This window comes from Trachemys scripta, chromosome 4 (genome assembly GCF_013100865.1).
Source record: "Trachemys scripta elegans isolate TJP31775 chromosome 4, CAS_Tse_1.0, whole genome shotgun sequence".
Taxonomy (NCBI): domain Eukaryota; kingdom Metazoa; phylum Chordata; order Testudines; family Emydidae; genus Trachemys; species Trachemys scripta.
The window spans coordinates 110,272,502-110,289,319 of record NC_048301.1 but is presented as its reverse complement, the minus strand read 5'-3'; the positions used below and the strand labels follow the sequence as shown (position 1 = coordinate 110,289,319).

Sequence of the window (16,818 nt, the reverse complement as noted above, 5' to 3'; positions counted from 1 at the left end):
GGGAAACGGTGGGGGCGAGGGACCTGTCTGGTTTTAAGATTAAGTTAGATAAGTTTATGGAGGGAATGGTTTAAATGGTAAAACATATTAGCCAAGGAATACCAAGCAATGGCAGGTAAATAGTATAATGGCTAACAGGGGTCAGGCTGGAGACTCTTGCCTACATGCTCGGGGTCTTACTGATGGCCAGATTTGGGGTCGGGAAGGAATTTTCCTCCAGGGTGAATTGGCTGAGGCCCTGGAGGTTTTTCGCCTTCCTCCGCAGCATGGGTCAGGGATCGCTAGCAGGAGGGTTCTCTGCCAAGTGAAGTCACTAAAACACAGAATTTGGGGACTTCAACAGCAGAGTCAAGGGAAGGGGTAGGGACGGTTTTGTGGCCTGCAGCATGCAGGGGGTCAGACCAGATGATCATAATGGTCCCTTCTGACCTTAAAGTCTATGAGTCTATGTAGAGTACATTGCACTAGTCTGTTCTTGATGTAATAAAGGCCTGGATCACTGTAGCAAGAAATACATCAAGATGAATGTTTGTACACTTATTCTCAGGAGTGGATGGAATTTACCACCGCTACTACCCGAGCATCTGGAAGCAGCCCCAGAAAAACCCCTACATTGCAAACCTGTTTTGTAAATTTCAGACATGCTTCCTCGTCCTGGGGTGCCACTACAATCTTCTTCAGCTCTTCCCGTTGCTTCCCATCAGGCTTCTAACATTACCTCAGTCAGCCAGCTAGCCCCAGCAGTTCAGCCCTGGTCACAGTCTTCTCAATAATCTCATGCAAGAAAAGATGATTGGAGCCTGGGAAATAGTTGGTGAGACTGTCAGGCTTGAGATATGATTTCTTGAGTGTGGATCTAACCGACAAAGGACCTAATACCTCCATGCTGGACTTTACCCGCTATAACGGACTAGAATCCAACTACCAGTAAGTTCTGCCAGATAAATTTAGAACTTCAATGGGTACAACTGGGCAAAAATCAAGCAGAGGAGGCCGAACTGCTTGTTCACCCCCCTCTCCCTACCTATTGACATGGATCATCTGTCACCGTCAGGGCTGTACTGGTTTGAAACCAATGATATTGCCCACCAAGTAGACAACTCCTTAAAGCCAAAATAATCTCCTGCTTCCAATCTCCTGCTTGGATTCACTTGGCTGTCTGCCTGGATTGTTTCTTCTGATGATGATTTTGCAGAAGTTATGATGCAGAGAAGAAAAAACTTTCTCCATCTCCATTCTAGCCTTGGTATAAGACTTATTCTTTGTTGCAGTCTGACCAGTATCACAATTCTAACCTCCACTCCATTATGTGTCATGTGTTGTATATTGTAGCAGGAAGGAACTGGATTGCCTGCCAGGTTTTCTTTCTCTAATTTTAGTGGTGGCTTTGTAAGTTATGACTGTAGAAATGTATGTGAATATAAAAATACATATATTTTCCCTCCCTGCTGGGTCCAGTCCTAGCCTAGTGCATTCTAGCTGATCTCAGTACTTAAATGACATTTTGCCATTCATCTTTGTAAAGTGTTTTGAGATGTGCTAGTTTGAAAGGCCTTCTACTGTCCTGTCCTGTTTGTAAAGAGAATTTGTATCTCATTTACTTAATATGGCATCCAGCTTGGCTTCAGCACCTGAGTATGCTCATGAACTTTTGAACCCCCGGCATTTGGCCCAGAGTATTGCCTGTGGGATTGATACTTATTTAAATAAATGAGTATTTGAGGTTTGCCTGGACATGATGTAATGGAGATAATTGCAGAACCATTTGGCTTTTAACCGCAGACATCAACGGGGGGTTTTTTGTGTGGGCTTTTTTTCTTTTTTTAAAGAAATTTTCTGTATTTAGCTTAACTAAATAAAGACATTAATCTTAAATCTCTGCTACCTCATGTAGCTTGGAAATTATGGTTAATACAAAACTTCCCCAAAACTTTCCGGTATAAGGAATTGTAATGTTATTTTTAGCTGTCTCAAGCAGGAGACTTTCATCTGAAAGGAGTCCATTGATTTACCTCTCTTGCATAGCTCCAGGGTGTCTCGCAAGTGGATTATCTCCATGCTTCAAAATGATACCTGTGTACCACTTGTCCGCTCTTCCTCTTTTTTCTACACTTTTCCCTTTCTGTTTTTAAAAATGTAATTTCAAAAAGTGTTTAGATTCTTTCCTGTTTCAAGAAAACAGAAAGAAGAGATGGGCAATAATTGGCTCCCTCATGTAGAGTTTATGCCATTAATTCTTCAGCAGAACACTGTGATTTCCTGTTGGGGCTACACATTTAGGGTTGGGTGACAGATTTTAGGAGTCTATTGCTTTGCCTTAATATTTAATACAGTAAGCAGTAAATACACACTGCAGTGTATTTAAGTTAATTTTAGCTGTTAGGTAGCCTTAAAATTCACATTCAGACTTAAAAAATGCTTTAAAATTCCTATTTTAATTCCTACCATAATCTGCAAGGTGGAGTCAATGCATTATAGCAGGGATTTCTATATATGGTACAGATATATGTACAGTAGTTGACAGCTCTCTACCCTTTGACTGGATGAGATTGTGCATTTGCTAGCCTTTAAGAATTTTCTTGGTTACAATCCATTAACTGGAACTGGTGACCATAGGATACCTTAATATCTCCAAACTGGAAGCCTCATGCCCAGCATAACTTTGTCATGAAAGAAATGCATATAACATTTGTAAATTTGTGCATGTCTTTTGCAGAGCTGTGACAGAAATGTCAATTTTAAAATCTGAGAGTTTTTTCTGTATATTCAGAAGCCCATCCAGAATGAGTACAGTAAATTTCAAGGTTCTAACTTAATGGGAGCCTGACAGTTGAGAGTCAACCTGTTACAAGCTTGTCTGCATGTGTCTACGCTGTATGCACACAGCATTCAAGCTAGTTATCTAATTGTTTTCAGGCTGTTTACATTGAAACTTATTATAGAATTTATGGGTGCCTTGTGGCTCCCCAATATATAATCAGGCATTTAATGGAACAACAATGGTGTTAGCATGTTATGGATGCCAAATGATTATAGTGAATCATTTTGAATCTACCTTGGCAATCTTTCTTTGAGTCACAAGAAAATGGACATAATTAAACAAAGAATGGTTACCTCCACATGCTTTACAATTTTAATATCCTGATGCTGAAAAAATCTCCAAATGATAGTAAAAAGGAGCTTCTGTATAGAATAACTTTAAGAAGATAAAGGACCATCTGGTATAGGAGGGATAGTCAAGTGGATAAGGCACTGGACTGAGACTCAGCAGACCTGAGTTAAACTTCTAGCTCAGCCACAGCCTTTCTGTGTAACCTCGGACAAGTCATTTAATCTGCCCCATGTCTCACCTCCCCACCTGTAAAATGGGGATAGTTTCCTCTCACACAGGGGTGTTCTTGAGAATAAAATCTAATGATTGTGTGGTGCTCAAATGCTACAGTGATAAGGACCATGTAGTTACCTAGATAGATCTCAGAAATACTGAACATAAAAGAAACTGAATGGCCCAGGGTATGGATAATTAAATACAAAGTCTGTCCCTTCTTGATCACAGTTTCACAGGTACTCATTACCACCATCTATTGGCAGTAGGATGGCCACGTATATAGGGTCTTCTGTACTCTGCAGCAAGCTGTGCCTGAGTTCTGTGGCAAGGTTCTCTGTGGTTTCTCTGGCAGCCTAGATATTTTGCAACAACTTAAATTTAATGATGGAGGTTTTTTATTGAATGACACTGGAAAATATATAGTAGCCAGAACAGTGTTCCCTGTGTTAGTTTCATATTACAACCACAAGCTTATTTTATGCCACCCACACACTAAATTGTCAAGGTAAGACAGAATTATTTTACAAAATGTATAACTACATTATAATAATCATTGGGGAGAAGGTGGAAACTGGAGGCTTTGACAACTGCATAGAAAGGGATAGCTAGGGCTTTTGATTCCTGAGAAGGTATAGGAGGCAGTTTGATCACACAGGAGATGATTGACATTTTCCTCTCTCTTTCCACTTTGTCGAGCCAGGTGGATGTGGCTTTAAGTTTGTGGCTATGGGGAGTGTGAGTATGTGTGTGCGTGCGTGCGTGCAAGAACTCCTAATTTCCCCACCTTCCCCAACAACCATCTGGCTCCAGTATCTTCCATTGCATCTGGCAAAGATGGACAAACACGTTAATCGTAACTGGAGGTTTGTGCTAAAACACTCAGAAGTGAAATAGTTAAGTGTTGACACTTAAATGTTCATTGTTGGGTGCTTGGGGTGTCTCACACCTCTGTGATTTCAACCTGTCTGTCATCTTAGGAAGACAGCTCTGCATCGGTTCACACTCATTTCACATCTCGAAGATTATCTTCACAACCATAAGAGCTAGAAACAATTATTTTCACAGTGAAGGCTTACATTTTGAAGCAAGATTCCACAGCTATGAAATCATGAAATACACACTGAATGGACATAAAGAATGAACTACCCTGGGGGTGGCTACTTCAGACCAGGAGTGACATTCATGGGATTTACATTGCTTATACTGTGTCAATTCAGAGGGTAAATGGAAAATGACTACTTCCAGATTTGTCAATCTGAAATTTGCTCTTTGAACTAAATCCATTTACCTTTTATTTTTAAATTAGGATTATTCAAAAAATGTTTGTCAAAATGATTTTCTGACCAATAATGCCGTTTCAGTGAAACTGGAATTTTTCACCAAGTTGTGTATTTCTGTGAGATTTTGTTTAGAAAAAAAAAGGGGGGGGGGTTCAAAAATGTTGAAACATCCCATTTGGACACTTTTTCAGAATGGAAAGTTTCAATTTTCACTTTGAAATTACTTTTTGTTTTTTAAATTTACTATATAGATATAGATATATAGCTATAGATAGATATATAGATCAAAATAAAAATAAAGCAATTAAAATCTATCTAAATGAAATGTTCCAATTGACCCAAAATAAATTTTTTTCAGAATTTAATTTAAGAAAAATAATGGAATTTTGGCTTTTCTTCCCAATTTGGGATGAATTTTTGTTCGTTTTTTTGCGGAATGGAAATCCATTTTCTGACCAGCTCTATGTATAGGTAATATAGTGGACATAGACTGCATGGCTGCCTCCTCACCTTAAATGTTATGTGGTAGAAGAGTTGTTCCTTCTTTGTCTAGAGATGTTAGCACTTAATTTGTGTTACACCATTTCCTAAATACATTTGTACAGAGCATGAGGTTTTTGTTTCCAGAGAGAGGTGGTCTCTAGATAAGCTGGCTGGAGTGGCAAGAGCACCTTCAGGTCAAAATATGATCAGATTTGTTTCAACTATTGTATTAGAAGTGATGGTTTTTTCTCTCCTCTTGTCTGCCTCACAGGTAATAAATGTTGACGGAACAATGAGAAAAACTCTACTAGAAGATAAGCTTCCTCATATATTTGGGTTTACTTTGCTGGGGGACTACATCTACTGGACAGACTGGCAGAGACGAAGTATTGAAAGAGTTCACAAAATAAGAGCAAGCAGGGATATCATCATAGATCAGTTGCCAGACCTAATGGGCCTCAAAGCAGCAAGTGTGACCAAAGTGTTTGGTAAGCATGAGCAACGTGAAATGAAATTGAGACACTTTTTCCAGAGGGTTTTGCTTTTGTTAAACAATAACATTCAACCCTTTTGGAATAATCATGCTGTAATATGTTCTAATGCTGTTTAAAGGGAAACTACCTTTTTTTGTGAAGCTAGCATAGTGAAAATATCACAAGAGAAAAGCCTGCTTTAATGACGATTGCCATCAAAAAACTACCATGTATGAAAATACACCCGATAATTTCTTCTGAAATTGCAGATTAATGCAATAAGCAAAATGGAAGCAGTTTTCTTGCTCTGCTATTCTTAAACAATAGGCAACTATTCATCCACTGTGTCAGTGAGGAGGCAAAGTTTTGTAGCCTATTAACAGCATTTCAGTGAATTGATGGACATTTGTCAAACATCTTTTCCATGCTTTTTCCTCTGTAATGGTCAACCTAAGGCGTATCCTGCCACAAGCTAAGAGTGACATGACAAGATGTGCGTGATTTCCCTGGTTTATATGCAGAATTCCACAAAATGCTGTAGTTCCTGCTGCTGTGTCTTCCTAACCTCTTACTGACAGTAAACATGAATACTTTGCAGAGCTTCTGTCGCATGTTGTGATATGTAACAGGGATTTAATTTCCATATCTAATTGAGGAGGAATTGTCTACTTGCTCATATACTCTTGCTAGTGGAAGCAGAGAGATGGTGAGGAGATCCAAATCAAGTACTACCACTAAGCCCTACTAGTTTTCCCTCACTAAGCTCCTGTCTGCCCCAATTCTTACACCTGCACCCCTATACAGTTTGGCATCCCCTGTGCATGTCCCTTACTGTCCCCTCTGGTCACAGTAGGATCTCTTCCACTGTGTCCCCTCTTGCTTCCGACGCATGGCTGTGACAGACTGTGAACATATGTCTGTCACACTGTTGCTGCCTTTATCCATAGTAATCTGTACATACTACTAGAAAGACAAGAAGCTGCTCTGTGCAGCAGACCAGTGAGGAAGAATAAGAAGTGGGAGTCTTGCAAGCAGGCAGTTTATCTCTTACGGCCTGAGAACTGGGAAAGCAGGACATACACACTAGCCCTTGTGACATCAGAGCCACAGAAGAGAGGAAGAACCACCTTTCAAATTGCTGAGAAAGGGCAGAGGGAAGGCCCAGCCAGGACTCCAGTGGTCCTGTGGGATTCTCTTGCTTGGGGAGGCAGAGAAAAAGTTGTGGGCTGAAGCTCACTGTGAGATCTTTTGGGAGCACACTGAATTTAAAACCCAGTTTCCTTTGGGGGACACATTTGTTTTTCCTATTGTCACCCTGTTTTTCCAGCACAAACATCTGATGATTTTCAGACTGTGGGTCCCCCAAGGTAGGACAATATTCTGTACTGGGTTCAGTTGGAGAACAACTAAGGAACTTGTTCTGTGGGCTTGGAGTCAGAACAAGGCCACCTGAACTCAAAGAGAGGCACTTAAATCTAGACCCAGGCATGGCACTAAAAAAGAAATTGAACGATGCCACATTTAACAGCAACTGGGATCTCTAACCTGATCCCACTCTCAGCTCATCCTAGAAGAGCTTCAGTTTAGGAATAGGAGCACTGGAACTGGTTTCAGGCCCTAGAGCAGGGGCTTTGAAACCTGCAAGGTGCTGAGCATGTCCTGTGAGTTGCCAAGCAGCCTGAACTCTTACTGACTTCATTAGCTCTTAGTGGCAGCGACTCATTCACTCCACGCATGTATATACTGTCTGGCACAGTGGAGCTCTGACCTGAGTGAGGAGGCCTTAAGATACTACTGTAGTGGTCAAGGTACTGAGCACCATCTCAGGAGATGCTCAGCATATAGCAATATCATGCCCTCTCTTGTACAGATCTCCATACCTTCTGTGAATCATGTGGGTACCGTAATTTAGCCCTCAGTTTGTAACATGATATGCTGTGAAATGGGTAATTCCCTAATGCAGCAAATACCATAACGCTCCAGTATCAGACAGACACTGCAAATTAAATTTCGTGCTAAACTACCCAAGCCCATGAGTGTATGCATAAAGATAATAGATTTATAGAAATATTTTTGTGGTCATTTTACAGTATCACTCTGGCTTGCCCCTGAATATTTACTTTGGTTACATACATCTTTAAAAAATCATCATACTAGCTTATTTATCAAGGTCACTCACTTTAAATAGGCCTGGAAGAGTGCAAAGTTCTGCAATGAAGCCACACAAAATAACCGTAACAAAGAAAATAGTTATACATGATGGAGAGCCAGATCATCCGCCGGTGTGAATCAACATAGCTCCACTGAATTCAGTGGAGCTAGGCTGATGTACACTAGCTGAGGGTCAGGTCTGGAATCTTTGTCCCCTGTAAAAGAAAACTAAACTTGGACTGGACTGACTTTTGAGACTTAACCATAGTAGCAATTTTTAAAAAATGGCTATATTTCTGTTTGCAACTGCAGAAGAGGGGCATTCATTTGGTTCTCCGCTCCCATCTCCATCCCCACCCCACCTCCTGCCAACCCCTCAGCATTTGTTCATAGACACTCTGGTTTACTTGACCAAAATAGGGGGGTGTGATGATCTTATTGGAATTATGCTTAATGATGAATCTCAGCAGTTGATTGGATTTAACAGCTGGGAAAAGGAGCTGCAGTTGTTGAGCTCTGTTCTCACCAGCGCATGTCATTGAACTCAAGCACATTTAAAAATTCAACTGAGATGAAGATCAGTTGCTTGGCCAAAAATAAACAGACAAAATAAACACAACTGTGTGTTTTTAGTACAGGAATGAAATCTGTGGAGAAAAACAGAAGAAAATATTTGGAGAGGTTATCGATATTATAAGAAGACTAATACTAGCCTTTAAATCCATGGTTGAGAGGAAAAGATCTGAGTTGGTTTTTGGAACCCCGTTGACATTTACAGTAATACATTATCTCATAAGTCTGTAAATACATTGCCTGGGATTCCATCCCAGACAGTTTTATCTTTAATTGACCAATGTCTCCTTTTCAGGAACCAATCCTTGTGCTGAGAATAATGGAGGCTGCAGCCATCTGTGTTTTTTCACACCTCTGGAGACTAGATGTGCTTGTCCCATAGGACTGGAGTTGCTGAGCGACATGAAGACCTGCATCATTCCTGAAGCCTTCCTTGTTTTCACCAGCAGAGCAGCAATTCATAGGATTTCCCTTGAAACCAACAATAATGATGTAGCTATTCCTCTAACTGGTGTCAAAGAGGCGTCTGCTCTGGATTTTGATGTGTCTGATAATAGAATCTATTGGACTGATATTAGCTTAAAGGTATTATTAACATTTGAATTCCCTGAATATGAAGCCACAGTATAGTCCCTTTAATCTAACAAAGATCTGTTTGTTATATAATATAGCACATATTATATCGAATGTCTAAATCTTGGCTGCCACATGCATTGAATCCATAAATTAATCTGTTTCAAACGTGCTTTCTGCATGTCACATACCATGTAATTTGAATGCCTAGGTTGGCACTCTACTAAACTTGCTAATTTTCTCTCCTCCCCCCCCACCCCACCCTCATTTTGATTTGGAATCCATTCTAGTTAAAGTATTACAATTTGGCAAATAAACTTGGGTCTCTTATCCTTAGCTGTGGCTCCCACTTGCTGCGTTTCAGTGAGGGAGCTTATAAAGTTTTCATGCTAAAAAATATCAGTGTGTTTCAGCAGCAGTTTGAAATTTGATATGTGACATTTCTGGTTTATATCCAGGTGTAGGCAAAGGAGAGTGTTGTATCATCCATCACTGTTGTTTAGTTTTCTTTTACATGAATTTAGCAGTGGTGGAAAATGTCATATTGATATCACTGGAAAATGAACTCCTCTGTTTAGCTTCTTAATAGGTACACCACAGACTGTGGAAGCTCTTCTGCCAAAGTGCTTCAGCTGTAACAGGGCAGGGATCGCTTTTAGGGATCATGGGGATAGTTCAGTTTCCACAGCTTCCAGACCCTACTGAGACTAACTCGGGTGTCTGTTCAATGCTGGTAGTGGGTTTTGTGTGTGGACACCTTTCCACTAGGAACTATGCCAATTTAATAAATTCATGTGCTGCAGACCACACACACAATTACTAAATAAATAACAACGCACCATGGGAAATGGAACTAGTGTTCCCTTAGCTGTTCGTAGACCATTCTACTGCTATCCTTTTTATCGGACAACCACTAGAAGGCAACATCTTTCCTTCACACTCTCTCTCACTTGCGCGCACACCAACTCGCTCACCTTGAAATGAAAAGCATTCCCTGGAGTCCTCCTATCTCCCAGTATGTTAATTCATTAGTTTTTTCAAGTTGTCACGAAATTGGATAGTGATGTAGACATAAGCTATGTAAAGTGGTTACTCGGAATGGACTTTGGTCCCTAAATGGAGAGCAAAAATGGTATTCTGGCTCCAGATGATATCACTAGATACTGTGGGGTGGCCATTTTACATGCACATTGTTATCACTGGTTTCTTGTGTGCTATGTACATATTCCTTGCTGCATATGACCGGCTCTGTTAAGTGTATACAACTCACACTCCTCATTAATGCTGAGACAAGCTTTGAGTAATACAAGAAAACCAATCAGCTAATTCCCTTTTCTCCAAATGAAGATACATTCCTATATAGGTTGAAAACACTACAAAGAATAAACAGAGAAAAGAATTTGGGCCAAAATTTTAAAAGTGAACAGGTATGTGAGGTGGGAGGCTCAATATCTGGGTGCCTACCTTGAAACTCTTTGAAGGGACCTGATATTGAGAGAGTGCATGCTCAGTACTTTCTGAAAATCACATCCCTTCATGCATCTCAAAGAGGATATCCAAAATCAGTAGTCATTTCTGAAAATTCAGGCCTTCTTTATCTTGTGAATTAGTATGTTTCTGTTATCAGGATAGATTATATAAATATGAATTGCAAATACGTTCAGCATTTAATGCTTGGGGATTTACATTTGAATTTTTGTTGAACAATAACCCTCAGAATTTTGATCCTCTAATTTGATGTGTGTCCATAAGGTACAGCAATATTTTCACACCATTGTTTTCCAGACCATAAGCCGGGCATTCATGAATGGGAGCTCTGTTGAGCATGTGATTGAGTTTGGGTTAGACTACCCTGAGGGAATGGCAGTAGACTGGATGGGAAAGAACCTTTACTGGGCAGATACTGGAACCAATCGAATTGAAGTAGCGCGCCTGGATGGACAGTACAGGCAGGTTCTTGTGTGGAAGGATTTGGATAACCCAAGGTCTTTGGCTCTTGATCCTACTAAAGGGTAAGGAGCATTATTTATTGTTCGATGAGCATAACAATCATTAATAACATATATTTTTTACAGCATACTTTGTATTTCTCTAGCACCATTTCATCAGGGAATCTCAAAGCACTTTATACCCATTAATGGGGTAATCGCCATAGTACCTCTGGGAAATGGATAGGGGCTATAAAGAAAAATTTAAAATCCCTGTCAATTAACTTTTGCTGTCTTTATTGTTTCAAAAAGCAAAAGCAAAATTTAACACACACTAATTGGCTGCATACAGTTACATGGGATATTCCAGCTTGCAATAAGTGTGAGTCAAATGTAAATTAGAAAAATCGGGGGATGCATTGTGTGACACGTCCCTGTTTTAAAACATGTTGAATTCACTTCATTGACCGCTGAAATCTGAGTACTTCTGGGGTGGAATTCAAATGTCAAACACATTCATACCAATGGCAGGAAGTAAAGTGGCATTTACTTCTATTCAGTTGTAACTGCAGAGGAATTTAGTTAGGTTGCAACACCTGAATCTGATTAGGACATGAAGCTTAATACACTTACTGATTGTGAAAATTCCACAGTGCCTTTCAGCACCACAAGTGGTCAGGGCCCTGGTTTTATCTCTCATCTGAAAGAATTAAGCAATTAGTCACAAGGAGGCATGCAGTGGTTGGGACAGTAGCAGACTTAAGGAGTACTGGGCTTGATCCTGCACAGTCCTGTGCTTAGCACTCTGGCCCTATCCATCAAAACACACATGCTTAACTTGAATTCAGTGAAATTAAATATTTATGTATTTAATTTAATTGATTGATAGCATAGCAGTTACCATAGCAGCTAAAGTCTCTGGGGCCCTGGGTACCAAAGCTGGATTTGAATCCATATCATAAACTGATGCCTGTTTTTCTTCTGTTTTTGATTGCAGTTATATGTACTGGACAGAGTGGGGAGGTAAACCAAGGATCGTTCGAGCATATATGGATGGGACAAACAGCATCACTTTGGTTGATAAAGTGGGACGTGCCAATGATTTAACTATTGACTATGCAGACCAAAGACTATATTGGACTGACCTAGACACAAGTATGATTGAGTCATCAAACATGCTAGGTAATCTGCTGTTATATTCAAAGAAACACACATCATGGTGTTTTGTACAGAACTGTGAGCACCCTGTAAGGGAATTTGGTAGATTTTTCTTTTAGAGGGTTTAATTAAAAATTGGAGTTGGTTGCCTACAAACTAACCGTTATTCTTCTTGCGTGACAGGCTTACAGCTAAGGGTTAACTCATGGATATTTTTTTTTATCCAAGCAATTTAATGCATTTTGGAAGTGGTTGAATTAGACTTAAATTTCCTACCACCATTCTACTGTGTGCTAATTAATATTTTGGAGAGTAGTAAAGTAAAATACACATGATAATGAAATTAAACATGCATAAACTTTATTTGCAAGTTTAACAAAATTGTGAGGTAAACCTTTATAGTAATAATAAATTGGTAAAAAATGAGCCAGGCTTTCTAAAGCATTTCCCATAGGGTAACAGAGAAACTGCACTTTAAAAATTATAAATGCAGGGAAAGTAAAACAACAAACATACTATTTTTCTGACTAAAATCCTATACCAGAGAGATGATTTTACTCTTTCTTCTGTTGCTGGTATTAAATTACCAATGTCTTTTACCAGAGCAAAGAGACAGTCTCAGTCTCTTTATTTCTCCATGTTAGGACAACTTTTTGCCTTTGGTACAGTTTAATTGGCCCCTATTCTCTGAGTCTGCACACCTAATTCTGTTGCCTAATTCCACAACCTTGTCCCCATCCAAGACAGATTCCAGCCACAGACTGGCTCTGCTAGTTCAGAATTCAAACCAAAATACACCTTTATGACCTGCATTCTTGGCCGTTGTAATGACGCTGTACAGTTAGCTAAACATTCTGTAGAATTAATCTCCCAACATTTACATGTGTTTTCCTATGAGAGTTTATTAGAACTTCAAAAGGTTTTCTGCAGTTAAGACTTATTAAATCTTTACATTAACATTGACAAGATGGCTAATTGAATAAAGGAGGGAGTTGATAATACTGTATTTAGCACTTTGTGCAGATCTTTACATCTAAAGTGCCTTATAAAAGTTAACAATTCCTCAGAAAGCCAGATGAGGTAGACAGAATTATCTCCATTTTTTAGACAAGGACACTGAGACTTGGGGAGGTTGAATGAACTTCCTGATGCTACACAACAAATTGATGGCAGTCCGAGTTAAAATCCAGGAGTTCCTGAGTTCCCTGTCACATGTTCGTTTCCATAGACCATGCTGTCTTGGTTAGATATGAATTAATACTGCTAGAATTTCTGTATTAAAAGTATGTGGCAAAAGGTAAACCTATCATGGCATTTATATTAACTACTTCAGAGTCACTGCTGTGACATTATTGTTGATGAACCAGGTAATTCCATATTAAGCTCTTATTTTCAGGCCTTGTTTAATTTTCCATGAAAAAGCTACACTTTGGAATGAAACTTGTAAAGCTTTATTTTGGCGTTTTGGGGACATGAGAAATCTATTTTTCTTCAAGAAAGTTTTAGATGTTTTTTCTGTGCTCAAATCACACGCAAACACTGCTTATTTAAGTAATAAAAATTGTAAGACATGTCATGGGCTTGGACAACAAGGACACAAGAGCCCCTGGCACATCTTGAAGAAATGTGTTTTAGGAAACCATGTAACTAGCAGCAGTACTTTGTGACTTTCTACTGCCTCTTTTTTTTGACAATGTACTGAGCAGCAGAACCCCAAATATCCGCTCCTGAGCTCACAGGTGCTGAAGCTAGAGCTGCAGGGGGTGCTGCTGCACCCCGTGCTTGAAGTGGTTTCCCTCATATACAGGGCTTATAGTGTGGTTCAGTGGCTCACAGCATCCCCACTATAAAAATTGTTCCAGCACCCGTCCCTAAGCTAAACATGTTGAATTTAACATAGCTGCATTTACTTCAATAATCCTGTATGGACACAGGTAAAAACACATGGAAAAGAAAAACTAGAAACCACTTATATATCATTAGGATCAGTATCATCCCTGGTTTACGTACATGATGGGCTGTATCCTGGCTGTGATATAGCATTGCCGTTGTCGGCTGGCAGTGAGTGCTTGAGCTGCTGTTACAGAGGATGTACGTAAATGAGCTACCGGGGGGGGGGGGAGAGAAGGAGGGAGAGAAGACAACCTCTGAAGCATCATAAAATAGCTCTCTGATTCTCAAAGACTTTCATAATCCACAGCTTTTCCAATGGCTTTCAGCGATTGTAACTCTTACATTCATCGCTGTGGAAAGTATATGAGAAATGCCCTACCAAATGTATGTCACTGCTTGAAATTTTTATTATGGTTATTTCTTCCAAGTAAATTTTTTATAAAAGCTTTCGATAGGATCCCTCATCAGATTGATAAGGGAATTAAATCGCCAGAGGGCAAGAGGCAGATTTCTGGAATGGATTAAAAACTTTTTGTGGTACTGAGGGGAAATTCAGTACTCATAGCTGCTTCTCAGACTGGAATGAGATTAAATCAGCTCTGGTAAATTAAACTGGTGCTAACACTGGGACTAGGGTCAGTTAATACATTGATCGCTTTGGAGAAGGAAGCAGACAGTGAACTGTTGAAGTTGACAGTGACACATAGTTAATGACATGTAAGGAGGTTAGTAAGAACTCTGGGTGGAATTTTAACAAACTCATTGGGTAGGGGAAGTGTTACTGGATGAAAGTAAAGTGACAAAACATTGCGTGCAGTATGCAGTGATGCACACTGAGGATCCTGCCAAGAAAAGAATCTGGGTGGGAGGTGTGGGATGAAGTATGTCTGCCCAGTGCACAGCAGCAGTGGCTAAAGCAATCTTAAATTTGTGAACAGGGGGTGTTCCCAGCCTGCTCTCAGACACTACACAGCATGTAAAAACACCCCCTTTTTGGGGTTTTGTTTACGTAGCCTGGGAACTAGCGAAAAACAGCATAAATTTCAACTCAACTAGATCAAATAAAGTTTGTTCATTGGTAACTCTCTGCCTAGGGTAAGTAAATTTAAAAGAAAAAAAATTGTAGTAAGATGGCTTTGTAGTCCCATGTCTAAGCTTTTCTTTCCTCCCCTAGCCTAGGCCAACACATGAAAAAAAGCAGGGCATTCAAAAGATCTTAGGAGTGTATGTGTGAGTGAGGTGGTTTAAATTCCCCCGCCCCCAACACACACACACAAATCAAAAAGATTATTTTAAACCATGAAGACATTTAGTAGTACATCCTCAGCTGGTGTAAACTGTCAGTGCTCCATTGACTGCAGTACTCTGGGGTTTTCCATAATGGTTAATCTAGTCTACCTTGGCCAGTACCTGGTGCTCCAGAAGGTGATAAAACCTTAGATTATGGACTTTAGTAATTAAGCAGTGTCATGTGTGGGAGTGTTAGGATTCCTTCCACATTAATACAGGAAATCATTTTGAATATCTGCATCTTCTTACATTGCAACTGTGGGTTTTTTACAACTTAAATCCAACTTCAGAATTCCTCTGGATCAGCTTTATCACTGACTCCCCCAGATGATCTGTATGGTGCTTTGGAGCATGTTGCTTACAGTACTCGTTTCGTATGTGTTTTAAGTTTATTTTTTATCCAGATCAAGTATTTATCAGGGATCAGGGTGTTCTTAAAGACCTTTCTCGGGATCCCGTTTGGGGTGTTAAGCCTCTGACACAAAGTAATGTTTCTTAAGATGACAGTAGTTCCAGTGCATCTGAAGAAGTGTTTTTTTATCTACGAAAGCTTATGCTCAAATAAATCTGTTAGTCTTTAAGGTACCACCGGACTCCTTGTTGTTTTTGTGGATACAGACTCACACGGCTACCCCCTGATACTTAATAGTTCCCGTGGTACTACCTCTGAAGTAAAATATTACTTGGTAGGAGTAAGGGCATCAGAATTTGGATCTTAGTGGCTACCTCTTCAGAGGAAGATATTGTGTAATTATGAACCCCAAATTCCATGATACTGACCCGTAGCAAATTATCTTTCAAAAATAAAAGGAGTTAAAAAATTACATTTTAGTCGCACAGGATTAAATAACCCTTTTGTCACTTTTTTTGCAACTGAGTTTCGGTTACTGCTTATGATTAGTGCTAACAGTATGAAGTTACTTTTTCAGGTCAAGAAAGGGAAATAATAGCAGATGATCTACCTCATCCATTTGGACTAACACAGTACAGTGATTACATCTACTGGACAGACTGGAACCTTCATAGTATAGAAAGAGCAGACAAGACCAATGGGAAGAACCGGACACTAATTCAAGGACATCTGGATTTTGTGATGGACATATTGGTCTTTCACTCTTCGCGCCAGGATGGCTTGAATGACTGCATGCAAAACAATGGGCACTGTGGACAATTGTGCCTTGCCATACCAAATGGGTATAGATGTGGGTGTGCCTCTCACTATACCTTGGATCCCAACAGCAGAAACTGCAGTTGTAGGTCCTTTTTTTTCTTACGATATTCTTAAGCACCTGCAGCTCATTGCTGCTTCAGGTGCCTTTTACTATAGAAAGGGAAGGATTCATATACATACATCTCAAGGGTATTGGTTTTAAAGATGACTGGCAAACGGGGGAAAAAATGGTTTGTGCCCTTTCTATGATGCATAATGAAGAGCTGAAAGGTTGGTTGGTTTTTTAAAGCCTTAGAAATAGCAGCACTGTCAAGTCTGTCTTGTTTTGCTGGATGTGTTTCTGGGGTGACTCAGATGTGTACTAGAAGCTTTCCCAGCCTTTAATTGAATGCATGGGTGGATGTGAGTGACAGTCTAAACAAAAGTATCTTTTCTCCCAAGTGTTTTAGTTAAACAAGTGTTAGCAAAAACAAAAACACAGGGTTTTAAATCCTCTGGGTAATAATCCCATCCCGTC

General features: G+C 39.8%; 1 protein-coding gene across 2 annotated transcripts in view; it reads left to right on the top strand.

Moving 5' to 3' along the window:
• The window catches only part of LRP5 (LDL receptor related protein 5), a 276,227-nt gene that overhangs the window by 217,931 nt on the left and 41,478 nt on the right, over nucleotides 1-16,818 (top strand). For both annotated transcript variants that reach the window (XM_034770363.1, XM_034770362.1), the window contains exons 8-12: nucleotides 5,363-5,579; nucleotides 8,584-8,873; nucleotides 10,647-10,873; nucleotides 11,787-11,971; nucleotides 16,060-16,383. In XM_034770363.1, the coding sequence (XP_034626254.1) occupies nucleotides 5,363-5,579; nucleotides 8,584-8,873; nucleotides 10,647-10,873; nucleotides 11,787-11,971; nucleotides 16,060-16,383 (1,243 nt within the window). The remainder of the gene's footprint in view (nucleotides 1-5,362; nucleotides 5,580-8,583; nucleotides 8,874-10,646; nucleotides 10,874-11,786; nucleotides 11,972-16,059; nucleotides 16,384-16,818) is intronic.